Source organism: Pelobates fuscus, chromosome 4 (assembly GCF_036172605.1).
Source record: "Pelobates fuscus isolate aPelFus1 chromosome 4, aPelFus1.pri, whole genome shotgun sequence".
In the NCBI taxonomy this organism is placed as follows: Eukaryota; Metazoa; Chordata; class Amphibia; order Anura; family Pelobatidae; genus Pelobates; species Pelobates fuscus.
The window spans coordinates 39,274,893-39,293,431 of NC_086320.1; the positions used below are offsets into that span (position 1 = coordinate 39,274,893).

The 18,539-nt window shown below is 37.8% G+C and overlaps 1 protein-coding gene across 1 annotated transcript in view; it reads right to left on the minus strand.

The window, feature by feature from the left end:
* Positions 1-18,539, minus strand: part of MTBP (MDM2 binding protein) — a 29,207-nt gene that overhangs the window by 9,090 nt on the left and 1,578 nt on the right. Inside the window, exons 3-18 of the mRNA XM_063450267.1 lie at positions 18,282-18,355; positions 18,037-18,191; positions 17,497-17,555; positions 15,530-15,668; positions 14,254-14,368; positions 13,576-13,707; positions 13,323-13,417; positions 12,160-12,232; positions 11,336-11,453; positions 10,843-11,010; positions 10,296-10,406; positions 10,040-10,198; positions 9,352-9,445; positions 7,620-7,772; positions 4,441-4,536; positions 2,249-2,515 (exon numbers count right to left, since the gene is read on the minus strand). Of these exons, the coding sequence (XP_063306337.1) occupies positions 2,249-2,515; positions 4,441-4,536; positions 7,620-7,772; positions 9,352-9,445; positions 10,040-10,198; positions 10,296-10,406; positions 10,843-11,010; positions 11,336-11,453; positions 12,160-12,232; positions 13,323-13,417; positions 13,576-13,707; positions 14,254-14,368; positions 15,530-15,668; positions 17,497-17,555; positions 18,037-18,191; positions 18,282-18,355 (2,008 nt within the window). The remainder of the gene's footprint in view (positions 1-2,248; positions 2,516-4,440; positions 4,537-7,619; positions 7,773-9,351; positions 9,446-10,039; positions 10,199-10,295; positions 10,407-10,842; positions 11,011-11,335; positions 11,454-12,159; positions 12,233-13,322; positions 13,418-13,575; positions 13,708-14,253; positions 14,369-15,529; positions 15,669-17,496; positions 17,556-18,036; positions 18,192-18,281; positions 18,356-18,539) is intronic.

An 18,539-nucleotide genomic window follows, 5' to 3' on the forward strand; every position in this document is an offset into this window, starting at 1 on the left:
AATAAATAAAACACGTTATCTTTTTTGCTGTAGTTCCAGACAAGCTAGATAGAGAGCGGGATTATCTGCTGGACAATGAGCTAACCAAGAATAGCCTATTTACAAGTTTGACTGCCAACGAACGGGAAATAGTAAACTCTATACAACTAAACGGGTCACAGACATGCTGGAAAAGTGATGGATTGCATTCAGAGTTTAGACATACACTACTGTACAAAAACCATACATTACAGTGTAAAACAAGTCTGGGTATCGAGGACTTACAAAACCCATAGATCAACGGTGGTTAGTTCACCAAGTTATTTTGAACAACCTACCAAGATCCTTTTAAAAAAACTGCACACACACTGCATTTCAGTAGTTGATACAAATGCATGAACATTTATAGTTATGAAAGCATTCTTACTGTATAGAATGTTTTAATACCTGCCGAAACATTTGTTTGCAGTAGTGTATGTACTAAAAAGGTGTTAGACATGCACGTCTGGACGTACAGTACGACGACTGATGACCTATGACATAGTGCAACAGTGCCCAAAGAGCAGCATTAAATACATTTATACCAACAGGAGGAGGAAGCTCACAAAAAGAAAATATACACATCTACTCTATAGCTAGACTTTGCTGATACTATGTCCAGTGATATAGTAGGCATGACAGCAAGCAGTCCCAAAAGTTTACATATGTCTGAAACAAAGTTACTACTTTCTGAAATACTGGAAGCACAGATTGGGTGAACCCCATAACACTGCATAAGCAATGCAGGGAAACACGATTTTATTTTGAGCACATAAGGATTATTAAAGATCAAAAATGTAACAATATTATAAAGTGCCAGAAATATTATATTTTAAGGTTTTTATTTACAGAAAGAAGCAAAGCTAATAGGGGATAATACTGGAAGTACCCTTTGAATTGTTATTTTTTTCCTCCTTTAATTTGTCTTCAGAAATCAACATGCAAGCTGATACTGTCGCTGAAGTCACTTAATGCATTCCATAAGAATGGCAATTATATTTAGATCCAATCAATAAAGGAGAAAATAACTAGGCCTCCTGTATAGATTAGATCTGGAAATGAGGGTCTCTTGCTGCTTCAGTAGTAACAGAAAGTGGTCCCCTGATGAAGCCTTCATAGAGCGTGGGGTATAGGGGGTGGAAGGGCGGTTGATAACATCATCATGTGCATGTAGCTTGATCAGCGGCGCTATGTATAAACCACATTTATACGAACCGTTTTACACTGAGTAAATCACAAATATTACATATAAATTATTATTAATTAGGATTAGAAAATGGCATATAAAATATGCACTTACCATATATGTTTAATAGTCCACTCCAAGAGGTTCTAAAAGAACTACATAGATCCCAAAAAAATACCCTCCCAAGAGAAGACCTCTGAAGGGGTCTCAGGTTTTTACTAATTTAACAGACAATAGATAATCAAACAGTCTCATATGGAAAATGGAACTTGTACACTGTCTTGGTAGAAAAGTAAATCCCTTTAGCAAAACATTGCAGCACCACCAAACAAAACTTCAACTCAAAGAATCTAGGTAAGAATTTTTGGAGCAAAGTTTACAAACATGACCTGTGCAGCAAGTTCCAAATGATCCAGTTGTACCATCTACTGAAAGAGAAACCTTTAGTGTAGAAATCAAGTCTCTTTCCACCATCTCAAGTTTCTGTTTGCAAAAACAGAGTCCATATCTCTCAGGGAAAGGTCCCCCAATGTTCCAGAAAACGTGCTTAAACAGATCTGAATTGCTTTTGCCCATGGGACGGACAGCAGCAAAAATTGGCCTAAAATTTCAATACGTTTCCTCAATGAGCAAACTGGGGATAGAGCAAGCTGATGGAATAACCTTTAGTTTTTCCCCCATTTCACCAGAGATACAAATATTCTGAAACAATATCTAGAATCATTTCCAGAAATCTGATTTCCCAAGAAATGCTTGGGTATGTGGAGTTTGGTTTCTGCTTTTATGAGCTTGTGGGGTGAAGCTATAGGCAAAAGCAAACGTTTTACAATATCTATCTTTAGGGTTTAGTAGGCTACTTGACCAGTTTCATCAAAGGAGGTAACTAACCAGATGTGAGAAAAGTCACATCATGTAAATAAAAGTTGTTCACAGAGCTAGGTGTTGCATCTACGCTACCTCTGCTGACAGCTATTCAAAGTCATTGTGAATTACAATGAACTCTCAGGCACGCAGCTTATGTATATTAAAGTTACTATATATTACCTCTTGCTGGCGTACAGTCCATCAAGTTCCTTTGAACGTCTTTTCAGCCTTAATGGATCTGCCCTGAGGTCACCTTGTAACGATTCCCCATCAGGCACACTGCCAGGCTCGGAAAGAACAGCTGGTGAGGCCAGGGGGCTTAAGGCAAATGGAATAGGGCAGCACTCTCGCGTACAGGTCGTCTGTGTTTCATAGCGAATAAGGCGAGACTGAAGCTCTGTAAACCCCACATCTCGATCCAGAGCTTTTCGGTTATCGAGACAATATCTTTCGAAAATAAAACAAAGTATAAGAAGTGAAAAATATATATCATAAAACTTTAGGCGCAAAACAATTTTAATCGACTTTTATTTACTTGTTTTAAGGGGTTTTAAATGAAATGCTTATCCTCCGCCAAGACACTTTTAAAACACCATACAGACCATTTGTTAACTCCTGTTCTGTTTCAAGTTACAGATGACACAATGCAACAATACAGCCAGAGAGGCAGTACATTAGTGCTAATCTGCTGGCACAATACTGTACATTAGCAGCTGCAAGACGCAAGTTTGGCAAACATTATCCTCCAGCTGAGAGGCTACAACTCACTTTACCGTTAGCACTCTGCAACAGAATTTCCTAAAGAGCTGCCATATTTTAACCAAATGCCGTAATTCCCCCCAAAAATAGAAATTTGACACAAACATTTTGAATTCATTTAAAAATTATATATTTGCAAATAATATGCAAAAAATTGAAAGGGAAACCATCAACTAAAGTCCGCTTTACAATATCCATCCATATGTATAAATAAAAGCGAATACTTAAAGTTTTATAATCTATTAGTCAATATAATTATTATTATTATTGGCATTTGTATAGTGGCAACAGATTCTGTAGCGCTTTACAATATTATAAAAGGTTTAGCAATAAATAGGACAATTACAAAAAACTTACAGGAACGATAGGTTGAAGAGGACCCTGCTCAAACGAGCTTACAGTCTATAGGAGGCGGGGTATAAAACACAACAGGACAGGAGATTGCAATCAAATAAGGTGAGAGAAGCAGAGCTGGGGGTTAGAGTAGAGTGCTGCCCTTTAGGAGAGGGCAATAGACAAGTGTGTGAGGTAGAGGTTATTCTGGGAGGCCATAGGCTTTCCTAAAGAGATGGGTTTTGAGGCACTTCTTAAAATATTGAAGACTAGGGGAGAGTCTGATGGTGGTAGGCAGGCTATTCCATAGGAAGGGAGCTTTTGCAAATTTGCCAGATTATCTTAGGTTTGTTATTTTTCACAGCTTTAGATTCTGTACAGGCCTTCTCATGTAAAGCATTGGTTTTCTTTATACTAAGATTGAGAGTAAGAGGTTTGGTACAACAATTAACAGGGAGTAAGGAGACAAGAATAGGTTGTCCCTCACAATAGGAAGTAGTATGTCTATAGTAGGGGTAGACCAATTATCGGTTTCCCCGATTATTTGAGCCAATATTCTGCATTTTTCCCCCAATAATCGGTATCGGTCTTGTAATTCCCCGCTATTCTCATCTCTCCCAGTCAACGCATGCCATCTTCTAAAATCAGAGAACTCCAGGCGCCAGCAATGAGGAGTCACGTTGCGACTTAAATGTCTCCCTATCCCTGTGAGTCCCTGCATTCAGCTAAAGGCATGGAGAGGAGATAGTGAATAATTTACTGTAATGTACTGGGCTAGCTGCCTGAAAGTGATAGGAGTGTGATTGCAGACAGCATGTTCCTTTAATGAGTAGAAATTGTGTTGCTTTTTCAAATGTTAAATGTAATCTTGGCACAGGTTATTGGAATTAGCCCAAAAGGTGTCTGATAATCTGTATCGGCATCAGCTCTGGAAAATTTCTATTGGTCGATCCCTAGTCTGGAGCATAGAGTGTTTCATTAACAGCAAATCTAGCACCGTTCCTTTTTCGCATAACTTCATTTATAAAAAAAAAAAAAAAAAAAAAAAGGAACCTTTGTGATATAGACAATACATTATAATGAAATTCATAATCAGGAGAATAGTCAGCTTCCAAAGAGATAGCCTTCATCTCAATAAAACCGTGTAAGTGGTAAATAGCTCTAACACGTCTCTAAAAGACAAACCAAAGCATTAACAGCAACATTGGGAAATATTTAAATCTCATTATTCTGAGCAACAGAAAACATATCAGTACAGAAAACATATCGAGGATACTTACTCCAGGCCATGGTAATGGTAGGTAGCAGATTTTTCAAAAGGTAACCCTTTCAGTTTGCTTGGCGTCAGTTCCGGAGTTAAAAGGAATGGGTTATCTCTGGAAGAAAATAAATAAAAGTTTACAAGAAAAGCAGAAGGCTTGAATGTTTTTTACGTTTATTGTGGTTCTGTTATGTTCCGTATAATGTTATTACAAGATGCAATACAGGCCTTGGGGATTTAAGCGTTCTGGCTTCTGATAAAGCATGTCAGGAGGCAAATTATTAGTGACAGATTGATCACTCGTTTGCTGCAAGATTTCTTAACAATAAAAATGCCGGACTTACAATATTATAAAAGCATTTACCCACACTCATGAGCTTTGCTACAATTTCTTAGATGGCTAGAACTAGAGTAAAACTACAGAATAAAATGTTTGGTGGTGAGGGCAAGCATGTAGAGATTGTCAGACTCTCTTGCTATATCTGCTAGCTTATTATCTAATGACATGATATGACAGCCTGTTGGCATTGTCTATCACAACAGGGTCAAAACATGTACCTGAATGTTTGTGTGTGCAGCTGGAATTACAGGAATGCACTGCAACATACATCGTAACATAGCAACAAACACACAATTTCTGTGTATTTACACGTATTTAAAGGGACACTGTAGTCTCCAGAACCACTACAGCTGGTATCTTTAGCCTCTCCCTGCAGTTTTTTTTTTTTTAAAGAAAAAGCAGTGTTTACACTGGGAAAGAACTGGATTGGCTGAGATCATCAAGATCTCAGATTGAAGATCTCAGCTATGGAAGTGGGACCAGCCGCAGTGAGATCTGCACAGTGTAGGAGAAGAGTTGGGTAAGTTTAAACACCTCTTATGAGATATAAGGGGGCAGATGACCTAAATAGTTAAACACGCTAGTGTCAAGAATATATGTTTGTGTTCCTGACACTATAATGTTCCCTTCAAATCTAACTGTGGAGATCAGAACAATGACATTTTAATGACACCGTGTTCGAAGAACAATTTGAAAAGAAACCCCAAAACAGCAATCAGGTAAGATTTTGGTAGTTTTAAGATCCATGTATAATCACTATGGACTTGGCTCAGGATTGCTGCTCCATGCTAAGTTTTTGTTTAATTATTCATGGAATCCTGGACTACTTATAATGCTCAGTCCTGTAAATACTCAAATGAATTTGATAAAAAAAATTTTTTAAAAAAAAAAGATCTCCCCCCATTTTTGATAAAACAGAGTTGCAGAAAAAAAACGAAACAAAACATAACAGTTTAAATGAGCAGATAATGGACTTCATCCTCATGCAGAATACTGTACAAGGAATTGTTGTAGATCTACAGACCGCTAAATCACCCATTTGATATTAAGCACATGTCAAGTGCACATGCTGTCAGCCAGGGCAGACCAACAGTGTATTCAGTTTATAGGTGACCGCAATTAACAGACGAGTCCAGGCAGAGATCCAATGGGACCAACTTCATTAACTTGTTCTCTTAATTACAGATTATGACAGACATTCAGTGTGTTAACTTTACTTGAGAGTTCAAAGAATGACTTTGGAAGCAAGTGAAATCAAATGCAGTTAAGGGCTAAAGTATTATAAACACGGTGAAAACAAAATAAATCAAAATCGTAAACCTCTACAAAAATTAGAATTTAGATTTGGAATCCAGAAAGATAGACGCTAGGTGCCTTGAACTGACAAAGCCTTACAGAAGATGAAAAGTTAGCAACCCCAGATATATAGGAATGATCGCTAAATCCTTTATGATCCCACCAAAGGACTTGCCCCCACTACATGACACTGAAACTATTCCGATTTAGTTGCACAGGAAGGAACGTCTTCAGCCAATTCCCTTTCGCACTGTGGTAACCTACAACAGTGACACAGCACCTGTGCCCCATCATAGCAATCAGAAAAAAAGGTTAATTTTCATGTTTCAGCATACTGCAGGCATTTATAGCAAAATACTTCTTAATGTGTGGAGTTCCCCATTTAATGAATAATTTCACCAGATTTTAAATTGATCAAATCCGAAATGTCTTTTTCTAAGACACTCTTTATAATCATTTTCTCCACTGAGGCCTTTTGTCTCACTGTATATTTACCTTCTAGATTGTCAGCTCACATGTGGTTCTTGCTTAGAACCGGATGTAAAAGTTCTACAAATGGCAAACTAGAGTCCACTGGCAGGAAACTCTACACCTTCTTTGCCAGTATGTCATAATTAAAATTTATTGGTGTGGAAGAATGTCCACGATTATTTTGTACGTGTTCTTGGGTGATGATAAAACCTGCGGACTGGGCTAGCAAATTATGGTCAGGAAATGACAACATTGTGAGAAACAGCGGCCAGGAAGTGCTCAGTTCAGATACTGAGTCGCTTATATCTGTCAGCTTGGGATACGGTAATGAGTTTGTTCAGCTAGAGATTGTGGAAACATGGCTGTCAATGGGGTAATATTAAAAAAAAAAACAAAAAACTTTTTCAATTCTATTACCTTATTAGTTTAAAAGTACTGCACACAGTGGAAGTTTCTGTACTACTAAATGTATTTTTTTTTTTCTAAAGAGAAGACCACATGAAGTAAAAAAAAAAAAAAAACACAAAGAATGAGGTTCAGCAGCGACATCTAGTGGATGCTGCTTCGACCACAAGTCTTCTGTGCATGTCTATCTGCCAACAGATGGCAAATATTTGCTTTTCTTGCATAAAACAAAATCCATTGTTAATCCATTACTTGTTAAACGTGAATTGATTGCATGTTTTCACACAAGAGCGATAAGGGATGGTGGAATTGTATTTAATGGCACTGACCTTTGGGGTCTGTTAAAATGAGCTGGTTACGGTGCTTAGGGTCCCCTTTAAATGTCTCAAACACACACTACCAAATATAGCATGATTTGTCACTTCTTTGTAAACTTACTATATACAATGTAAGGTTCATGAGCTATGCACACATTATGTACACTATTAGCTGCGTGGTAACATTGTACATGTAAAAAAAAAAAAAAAAAACAGAACATTTGTACCCTTTTTTTATTGGACTAACAGAATTTTTTAATGACAAGCTTTCGGGATAACCTCCCTTTCTCAAGTCTGAAGCATTTCGGAGCATGGACTAATACGGCTACAATCTCTACTTCTACTTGGTAACATTGTAAATATACTTACCCTCGCTGAACCTGTAATGGCTGCAGCTCACCAATTGCTAAACCTTGCGGGGTGAAATATTTCAGTAACTCCTTAGCATCCAAGGTCACTGCTTCCTTCTGTCCGTCTTTTCTCCCAAGAAAATGGTCTGCGGAGGTAAGAAGGATCGAGGCTCTGCAGCCAGAGACAGAAAAATATTACGAGACACAGGGTATGCTGCATCACAAAACACAAAATACAAAGCACTTAATATAAAGCAGCCAATACACAAAGAAAATGTTACAGGAAACTGAGGGAGGAAGAAAGTAAGTTTACTTAACCCCTTAAGGCCACATGACCTGTGTGACATGTCATGATTCCCTTTTATTCCAGAAGTTTGGTCCTTAAGGGGTTAAAACTAGTTGGAGATAAAAAATAAGTTTTTGATCTGCACCACAGTACGATAAGAAAAGATAGTTTTTTGAGTCATTTCTTTCATACCCTTGCTCTAGGTCTAGGTACTGGGCAAAGCTGTGATAAACAGATCAGCAGGAAAAAAGAAAAAGCGATGTCGACAAAACATATTCCTTATGGGGCTTGTAATTCTGTTATTTTGGAAGTGCTTTTTGACATTTGAGCAAACACGCTTTACCATCTGATTGCACTCTTCCTTTGTTTTGTTTAACTGTAGCTTACATTTCTATGGAAAGAGCATCGAGGCAGACTATTCACATGCAATGTCTACATTTTTAAAAACAAATACATAAAAAAATAAAAAAATTAAAAAACACGCAGAGATTACAGCCTAAAAATATAATTTTAAAGGAACACTATAGTCACCTAAATTACTTTAGCTAAATAAAGCAGTTTTAGTGTATAGATCATTCCCCTGCAATATCACTGCTCAATTCACTGCCATTTAGGAGTTAAATCACTTTGTTTCTGTTTATGCAGCCCTAGCCACACCTCCCCTGGCTATGATTGACAGAGCCTGCATGAAAAAAAAAACTGGTTTCACTTTCAAACAGATGTAATTTACCTTAAATAATTGTATCTCAATCTCTAAATTGAACTTTAATCACATACAGGAGGCTCTTGCAAGCTATTAACATAGCAGGGGATAAGAAAATCTTAATTAAACAGAACTTGCAATAAAGAAAGCCTAAATAGGGCTCTCTTTACAGGAAGTGTTTATGGAAGGCTGTGCAAGTGACATGCAGGGAGGTGTGACTAGGGTTCATAAACAAGGGGATTTAACTCCTAAATGGCAGAGGATTGAGCAGTGAGGCTGCAGGGGCATGTTCTATACACCAAAACTGCTTCATTAAGCTAAAGTTGTTCAGGTGACTATAGTGTCCCTTTAATGTAGATTATGCTTGCCACAAAGTCAAAACACATGCACGGTCCTCAACCACTGGCAGTCATGCTGAACCATGTAATATTATTGGCATTTATACAGCGCCAAATTATTCCGCAGCGCTTTAGAATATTATAAAGGGGTAATAACAAAACGTTACAGGAACAATTGGTTGATGAGGACCCTGCCGAAAACAAGCTTACAATGTAACCACTGTAACCTATGTTGGATATTTCATAAATATTCCTACATAATACCAATACCTTTCCATAACTTGCGAAGACCCCAACGAGCATTACAAACTGACATGTTACAAAGCCGCCTGTGTCTGAAATATGCGGAATTATAAACTTCTACCTAGACTATGCTTGCAATTTGCAGCAGTCCTTGCATTCAAATGAGTAACAGTACTTTTACCTTATCCTTTGCTTCATTTTCTCAAAATTCTCCAGATTCTGCAGAACATTTCTTTCTGGCCATTCAGCTGGATTGGATGCTGCCTGATCCGAGTCTGGAGAAAAAAACAACAACAAAGAAATGAAAACCGAAGGCATTGCTCAAACATGTTTACAATCTATGAGGATTTTAGGTTGGCGGATAATTAGGGCAATTTACTAATAAGGTGGTCTGACTGCTAAACCAACCTGGGTTTCCCAGGTCCGAGGCAGTGAAATTATCTCTGCTCTAATCAGCTGATCTAACTATGCAGAAGATCTAACTGTTCACATTCTGCCTAATATATCCCACCCCTTGACAGGTGCCATTGTAAAATATAAATCAATGCTATTCACTTCACGTGTCAGTGGGTTTAATGCTCTGGCAGATAAAAGTAAAAAAAAACAAAAAAAAAAAAAACAACTCATTACAGGATCCTTCAGCCATATTCATGCCCCTTGGGTCATACCGTGCATGAAAACCGACAGTCTCTTCTGTGCAGGGAGTGAAGAAGAGACTCAAACCTGGGACTTGGAGGTTTGAGCAGAAACTAAAGTTTATCTAAAGATACAGAAACTGGAACATTAATCTCAAAGATGCAATAGCTTTTTTGCAGAATACAGAGCCGCAGATAGAGATCAATTTGTAAATATAATTAAATATAATGTACCTGCAGGATCCATTTCAGTCCTGGTAACATCCATATTATCACGGCTTGTGGTCTGGTTTAAAGTCTCAAAAATGTCAAACACACCTTCTCGTGTCAATACCAACAGTTTCTTGAGATCAGCGATACTAGGAGATGAATGTTGGCAGGATTCTCTCCTCTCTTGAAAGAAAAAACAAAACATTGATATACTGAAAAAGATCTTAAAACATTTTAAAGACAGAAGGTTTGCATAAATGCAGTGGATACATGGACTTACGTAAATAGTCTTTAACAGCTAAGGCCTGACACCGATCCACTGCTTGTTCTCTCCTGATAATGGTGTCACCGTCATAATGCTGCAGACAACTCAGTGTATTTATTTTGTTTTCTAAGAAAAAAAAAAAAGAAAAAAATAAGTAAAAATAAATATAGCACATGCACTAACATCTTGCCTTAACGGGAGAAAAATAAACATTTGCCTGAACACATTAGCAGCAGTATTCACTGAAGTGATAATTCAACTTTGAGGTCAGAGTGACCAAATTGAAAGCATAGCGGTTTTAAGCTTAAATTTGAAATTCCCTTGAATGCTCACTTTAGTGAATAACCCTATTAGCATTAAGAGAAAGAAAGAAAAGAAAGATAAAAGGTTAAATTAGACAAAGTGGCAAAAAAATACAACTCGACAACAAAAATGAAACAAAAAAAAAATAATATGTGAATAGTACGTCACAAAACCCATAATGGATTAGGGTCTACATAACACGACGATTACAGTACAGATTTTATACAGGAATAAGGCAATAATAGGGGAATTTACTTACGGTTCTCATCGTGTGTAGAATTCAGCATCTGATATAATAATGAGAACGACGCTGCACCATTAATCTGACTGGAAGAGTGAAGCATTGTTGCTGTACATATTCCATCAACTTTGCTTTGGACAAGGAAATAATAGCCACAGTTCTCCCCCTTTAGCTCGACATCTGGAACTTTATATAAAAAAAAAAAAAAAAAAAAAAAAAAAAAAAATTATAAATGCATTTTTTTTAAAAAGATTGTGATAATATTTAAAAATGAGTCTTTCCTCAGGAATTCACACATTTAATTTATCAAAATAGTTTATTGATTCACTAAAAATTTTTTATTTTTTTTTAATTAACAAAAACGTAAGTTACAGTTACTAGCGAGCTGATAAAATTCTACAAATCAACATTGTCTGAATCTTTGTTCACTCGGCTATTTTGACTCCGCTTTGCAATTTGTCAGTTTACGGTTTGGAATAAACCTTTAATCTTACATAGCAGACAATCTTACTCTTGATTTCTTTAGGTTTTCTGGACATATATTCTCTCCACTTTCTTGAGCTACATTGAGGCGCAGGTGGATTAGGCAAAGTGCAGACATTACATGGTAACATAAATACAGCCGCAACCTAAAAAACAAACCAATACGTAATTGTGGGTCAGCGTGACGGAAAACTAAAATTACAATATGGCAACCAAGAGATTTTATATGATGTGCCCAGAGACGTTCAGAGTTAATGGAGCGTGACCGCGTCAGGTAATTGTTTTGTGTTGCTCACCCCCCTGTATACTGCAATAAATACAGCTCTGTCCTACTCCTCCCCAATAAATCACATTTGGACAATATTAGAAACATTTCATATTCATTTCAGCTCATCAAAGTTTAGTAAGTTCAACAGATATTATACTTTCTTCTCAGACTGGAGGTGGCAATCTTGGATATATATCCCAATTTCAAAATACTTCAATACAGCAAGAATGATTAGATCGTGAGAATTGTATATTTGAGATTAGTTAAATCCCGGCATATAGTGTGTAGGGGAAAGTGGAAGAGAACGCAATACTTTATCACACAGAATTCCCCTTGCAAATACCAGATTAGCCAATAGCTAAAAAAATAAAAAATAAAAATTCTAAAATTAAAAATGAATCTGATTTACAACTTTAAAAGTACAAATACGATTTGTGATCACAAAGACACTTTCAATATATTCATGTACTTTTCTCTCTTTCCAGTAGAATGCTCCCTGTAGTGTGGAAACCCAAATCACCCCCACCTCAAAAAACATTCTACCCACTGTTTCACAACAAAATACATGTACAGAGAGAATGTACCTTTCCCGTCAGGGAGTATAGTTGATTCAACATCAGTTTGGACTTTGTATGATGAGAGTTTTGTGTCAAACATCTAATGATTGTTAAGGATAGCATAAAACATTTTTTTAACACACTCCATATTTACCCTATATATGATTAAATGGGGGTGCTAGATTTTACTATTGCATCCAGAAGGCTGTTTCTGGATTTGTCACTTTCGATCTGAATGTCCTTTACAGTTTCATCTAGACTTATTTTGTTATTTTATTTAATAATAATAATAATAAAAAATAGATAATGTTTAAACCATTGCTTCTGGTAAAAGTGCATTTTATATTTTCCAGTAATGGCTCCCCTCCTTCATTCAAGGTTCACATATTAAGTCAACGACACGTGCAATTACCACCCTATTATGAAAACACATTTAATGGGACACTATAGTCACCTGAACAACTACAGCTTATTGGATTTGTGGTGAGGGTAATTATTACCTTCAGGCTTTTTGCAGTAAACACGGTCTTTTCAGAAAAAATGCAGTGTTTACATTACAGCCTAGGCATACCTCCACTGGCCACTCCTCAGATGGCTACTGTGGGTGCTTCCTGTGTCAGTGCTGCATAGTGTGCAGTACTGCCATCCAATGTCTCCACCCTCTGCATGGAGACACTGAACTTTCTTCTTAGAGATTAATTGATTCAATGCATTTCTATGAGGAGATGCTGATTGGCCAGGGGTGTGTTTGGCTTGTGCTGGCCTCCTTGACAGTCTCAGCCAATACTATGGGAAAGCATTGTGTTTGGCTCAGAACTCCACTTCTGATTATTTCAGCCAAGCAGGCAGATCAGGGGAAGAGCCAGCAGTAGTCTGAAATAAAGGTACAGTTTTACTATATTTAGGGTGACAAGGGGGTGACTAGATGGTGATTTTAACACTATACGGTCAGGAATACATCCTTTAAATTCCATTATTGGAGTACCAACATCTCAGCACACAATCTGTTTCTATCATAATGGCTTAAAGCATAAGCCTTGATTAATAAACCTTGGTTGTGTGTGGATAAAGCCAGTCATGAAAAACAATTTCTGTTTTACAGAACCAAAAGGGGATGCTCTCCTTGACATGTGTATCTCAGAGAGAGCACTGGAAGTTGGAGAAGGTGGGGTGCCAGATTACAAGGATACAGTTCAAACACACAATTTGAAATAAAGTAAGAAGGAATTTGTGAAACTTCCACCATCTGGACAAACTTCAGCGATGGACCATAGTAGTGGAAGACCTGCAAAGACAACAATATAACATTTAATAAAAAAAATAGCAAGATTAGGATTCATTAAAACAACATTAAAAAAATTAAAAAGAATTCAATGAGTTTCTTCCCCACCCAAAACCAGACTTCCGCATTACTTAACTAAAACTACTTGAATAAAATCATACCTCTGGTGATAAAACGCTTCTCTTTTTATCCGTGTTGTCTTCAATGACATGGCCGAGTCCTGAGATACAGAGCCGATCCGTGTTATCAGAGGAACGTATGCAAAATTCTGGAAATTCCACTTCAGATGTAAACTAGGGAAGCAATTTGAAGAAGCAGAGAATGAAACACAGCAATGTTAAAAACTGGTATATTATTAAGACACAATTCATACAAAACATTCTTGGAGAGGGTTTTGTGCGCTTAAAGGGACTCTGCAGGCCCCCAGTGAAGTGGTCTGGGTGCCATGTCCCTCAAGTTGTAATCCTGCAAATAATAATTTTGTTGTTGCAAGAATGGCAATGTTTGCCTTGAAGGATTGAAATGCCTCTAGTGGCTGTCACTGTGACACCCTGGCGCTTATGATAGAGACCATGTAATTAGCACAGCATGGCCTTTTGCTGCACATGGACACTAGCCACCAAAAGCACTATATTGGCTGAGATCACCGATCTCAAGCAGCAAAGCAATGCAGGAGAGACAAGTGCAGAAAACCAATTGTCCCGCTGTTCATCTATTTCTGCCTGCAAGCATTGGATTCACTGAACATCAAATGTAAACATTTAACCCAAAATATTATCATTTTACATAAATGTATGTACAGACACACATGCCAAACAAAATAAAAATGTATACTTTACCTTTTTCTCATGGATCTCAATTGCCCCTCTCCATAATTCCTGGGGGTCGATTAAGGACTTAAGAGTCTCAGTGGGTATGACACTTGCAGACAAAAAGTTAGACATTTTTTGCCACCTTAAGAGAGAATGGTAAACGCGTTAAGCGATATTAATCTTGAATTTTATGATCTGATACAAAATGTACAAGTCACATGAAGATCATACATCAGTTATGCTGGAATCTCCTGTCATAGCATCCAATAGAATGTAAGGGAGCAGCGCAGTGCCTTAACTTTGATAGGACTGGGTTTAAGGTCTCTTATTTATATAGCGCCATCAAATTCCGTAGCGCTGCACAATGGGTGAACTAACAGACACGAAATTGTAACCAGACAAGTTGGACACACAGGAACAGAGGGGTTGAGGGCCCTGCTCAATGAGCTTACATGTCCTATTATTTTGGTTTATTATTGATCTCATATTGTTGCAGGAAGTACCCAGGGAATTATTCACTTTCCTTTAAAATAAATAAACTACAAGTGATCACTACTCCACCATGGGTCGAGTAACACAGAGGCCCCTGATGAAGATACTGATGGCATAATAAGAAACCTTTCCCATCGAAATACTGCTGTGAATTGTCTAACTGCAGCTAAAGCCCAAGCCGTGTCCTTTCCTTTCTCTCGGTTTGGAATAAAAGGAGCTCCAGTAGCGGGTAAGATACAGATTGCTCTATGCCTTGTATTGCGGGCTATACAGTAGTTGTGAGTATGCTCGGCTGACCAAATACTTGACAAATTAACTTCCTGGTTAGTTCTGTAAACAATATGGCCCATGGGTGATGGTTAATTGCTTCTGTTAACATGTTTCATTCAGGTGGTTTCATTCAGTTTGTGTCCCCACGAGTAAAACCCACTGATGCAGTAAACAGTTATTAGCATCAAAATTAATTTGTGAAGTATTGATCATATCGGCTTGACTCGAATTCAGTGCAGCTCTTTCAGTGATCTAAATGGACTTACTAGTGTAAACCGTATTAGTATTAATTACACAAACAAGCATATATACGAGTACACAAACATGCATACATATAGCCTGTGCAGTCCATTAAATCACATGGCAGCAGCCAATACACATACAGTCTGGAAGAGAGAAGATATAGACAGGTTTTTAAATAATCCCTGAATTTGCTAAATGACATAAGAAGGGGACATGTGGGAAATGAAAAGATTAGAAGGATTTTCTTACAAAAGCACTTTATATATTTCAGTTTTGCATGACTGCAATGAATCCTTACCCTTTGCCGTCTTTTGTAGCAATGGTTATTTTGGCAGTGTGCCATTCCTTGAGATGTTTGAAAGCACCGACTGCAGAAATGCAATCCTTCAATTTGGGAGCGTGAGAAGATAGCAACAGCACATCTACAAGAGCTCTCCCTATATAAGAACAGTTAGAATAAAATCAAATTATTAGTAAAATTAGGTTCTTCTTATACTTAATTCACATCCCTGCTGTCATTATCCCAATCTAAATTACATTTATGCAACAGCCCCCACCAGCACTTGATGCCCAACTCTTGTTTTAAAAATAACAGAAGGAAAGAAACTGCATTGTATGTATTGCAAGCCCTGATTTCGGCCCACACTTGTTATCATCTCCTGTACTATTATGCCAATACTTAAAGGAACACTATAGGGCCAGGAACACAAACATGTATTCCTGACCCTATAGTGCTAAACCCACCATTTAGGTGGCTTACCTGAGATGCTGAACTTTCCTCATAGAGATGAATTGATTCCATGGGAAAGCATTGAATTGGCTTAAATCATAAATTCTGATGTCAGCAAGGAGGCGGATCTAAGGAGGGGCCGGCACCAATGGACCCGCACAATGCTGAAAATAAGGTAAATTTTATTACCTTTTAAGGGGGCAAGTCGCCAAAATGGTAGTTTTAACACTATAGGGTCAGGAATACATGTTTGTGTTTCTGACCCTAAAGTGTTCCTTTAACAATACAGATAAAGTTTTGAGGACATTGCCATTTTCTGAAATTAAGTTTATCTTATGGGGGATTCATTAAGAGGACGGTCAGTGCCCAAGTTCATTTTGGCAATAAGCATAAGGAGGGTTTTATGGTAAAAGGTAACCATGACGTACACATTAGAGGTACACATAATAAAGTCCTTCTCTGACATTGTTTTTTTGAATATATATAGCAAAAACTATAGCGTGCCAGAGGTGTAGAAAGGATAATCTTTATTGGTACAAAATATCAGCAAATTAATATCCTTTTTCTTTTCAAAGCAATGTAAGACACACAGGTGCATAGAGAGTGGAGACCACAGCCCCAATGTTTAGACTATGCTTTTTTTCAACGGGTTAGAAGTTATAATAACTGGTATCTTGAAGGCAGTTTCAACCCCTATAGAAGGCACTAACTGCCACCAATGTTTTCATTGTGAAAAAATTAGGTTTAATACAATGACTCAGAAATATTAAATCAATCACACAAAGCATCTATATATGTTAAAGGGACACTATAGTCACCTGAACAACTTCAGCTTAATGAGGTTGTTCAGGTGAGAACTATAGCTGCCTGCAGCCTCTCATGTAAACACTGTATTTTCTGAGATAATACAGTGTTTACATTGAAAGCTAGGAACACCTCCAGATGCAGTCACTCAGAGTGAACCAGAGGGACTTCGGAGTTGATGGAGGCGTAATATGCCTCTATCCACTCAGATCTGCTGTCAGCAGAGCACAGGGCAGCACTGTGCACAGCATCCTGTGATTCAGTATCTCCTCCCTCTGCATGCAGACACTGAACTTTCCTCATAGAGATTCATTGATTCAATTAATCTCTATGAGGAGATGCTGATTGGCCAGGGCTGTGTTTGAATCATGCTGGCTCTGCCCCTGATCTGCCTCTTTGTCAGTCTCAGCCAATCCTATGGGTAAGCACTGTGATTGGATCAGGCTACCACATGTCAGCAGACTGCTTGTTTTTCCCGAGTCTAACAGCATGCAGAGTTACAGCTTCTGGCTTCAACACAGTACGTTTTTTACTATATTTATGGAGGCATGAGGGCCCAGGGGGGCTTGATGGTCGTGTTAACACTATAGGGTCAGGAATACATGAAGTTGCACTGGTGACTATAGTGTCCCTTTAAGTAAGGTTGTATTGACAATAAGGGGGATCTGTTTACCATAAGCAGATTTAGATACTAACAAACACTATGATCATGAACAAGAAAAAGCAATAACCTGGTGCGGGAAGTTTGTCAGACAGTTGGTGAAGCAATTCTGCAGACTCTTCAAATAAACTGAGTGAAAAGAAAGAGAGGAAAAATTTAATTACATCGTTTTCTCCCCCAAGAAGTCATAGATTCTCATGATACTGCAAAATATCTTGGCAGCATTCTGGGATTGAATGACAGAAACAGCATTGGAAATATAAAATACAAACTGATCAAACGTGTCTAAGCTGGGACTTCTACGCAAAATTCAAAGTTTACAAACACACACAGGTGGCGTCTTGCCTCTGTCCTCTGCTGTAGTAAGCAATAAACCTTGTCCTTGTAAGGCCCGAGATCATTCAAATGTAGAATTGATAAACTGATGGCATTTTACTCATCAGATGCTCTCTTGCTCTGTATATACTTTTATAGCATCAACATAAAGAAATGTTATTTTAGGTTGCTCTGATCTGGAATATTGATCTATATTTCACAACCATGTTCCTCTTGGGATAACTATTCCACAGCAAGAAAAATAATCCCACCACAGTATAATCTGCTCCCATACCTAGTTTGGCTAATAGAGTCTCTGCTGTTCTCCTCATCTTCCTCCTCCGAGTTGTGAATAGCATTTAAGCATTCTTCAATTGTAGTTGGAGCAGGATCAATGTCATCGTCTGATGCAGGAGGCGGAGACAAGTCTTCCCAGTCAGAGCTACAGAACTGAGAGAAAAAAACACATCACAGTAAACACTAGTACAACGTGAAAACCTTTACTCACACAATGGACTTGGCATATCACATGTATGTTACCTGGAAAGACCCACAAACAGCATGCAAAGCAAAGAACCACTTCCTTACCACCGGAATACCGGTCACTGAACAGGCTGGAAAACAAGAATTTGTGTAAAAGAACACCAGTTATTCTGAGAAATGGATTCGTTTTCTGTTTTTACAGCAACACAAATCTTGTGGATTAATGAACTGTTTGAGATATATGGGCTGTGCACATACAACCACACTTCAGTGTGTTCCATATAGAGGATTTTAACGCTGGTTATTTTATAGTTG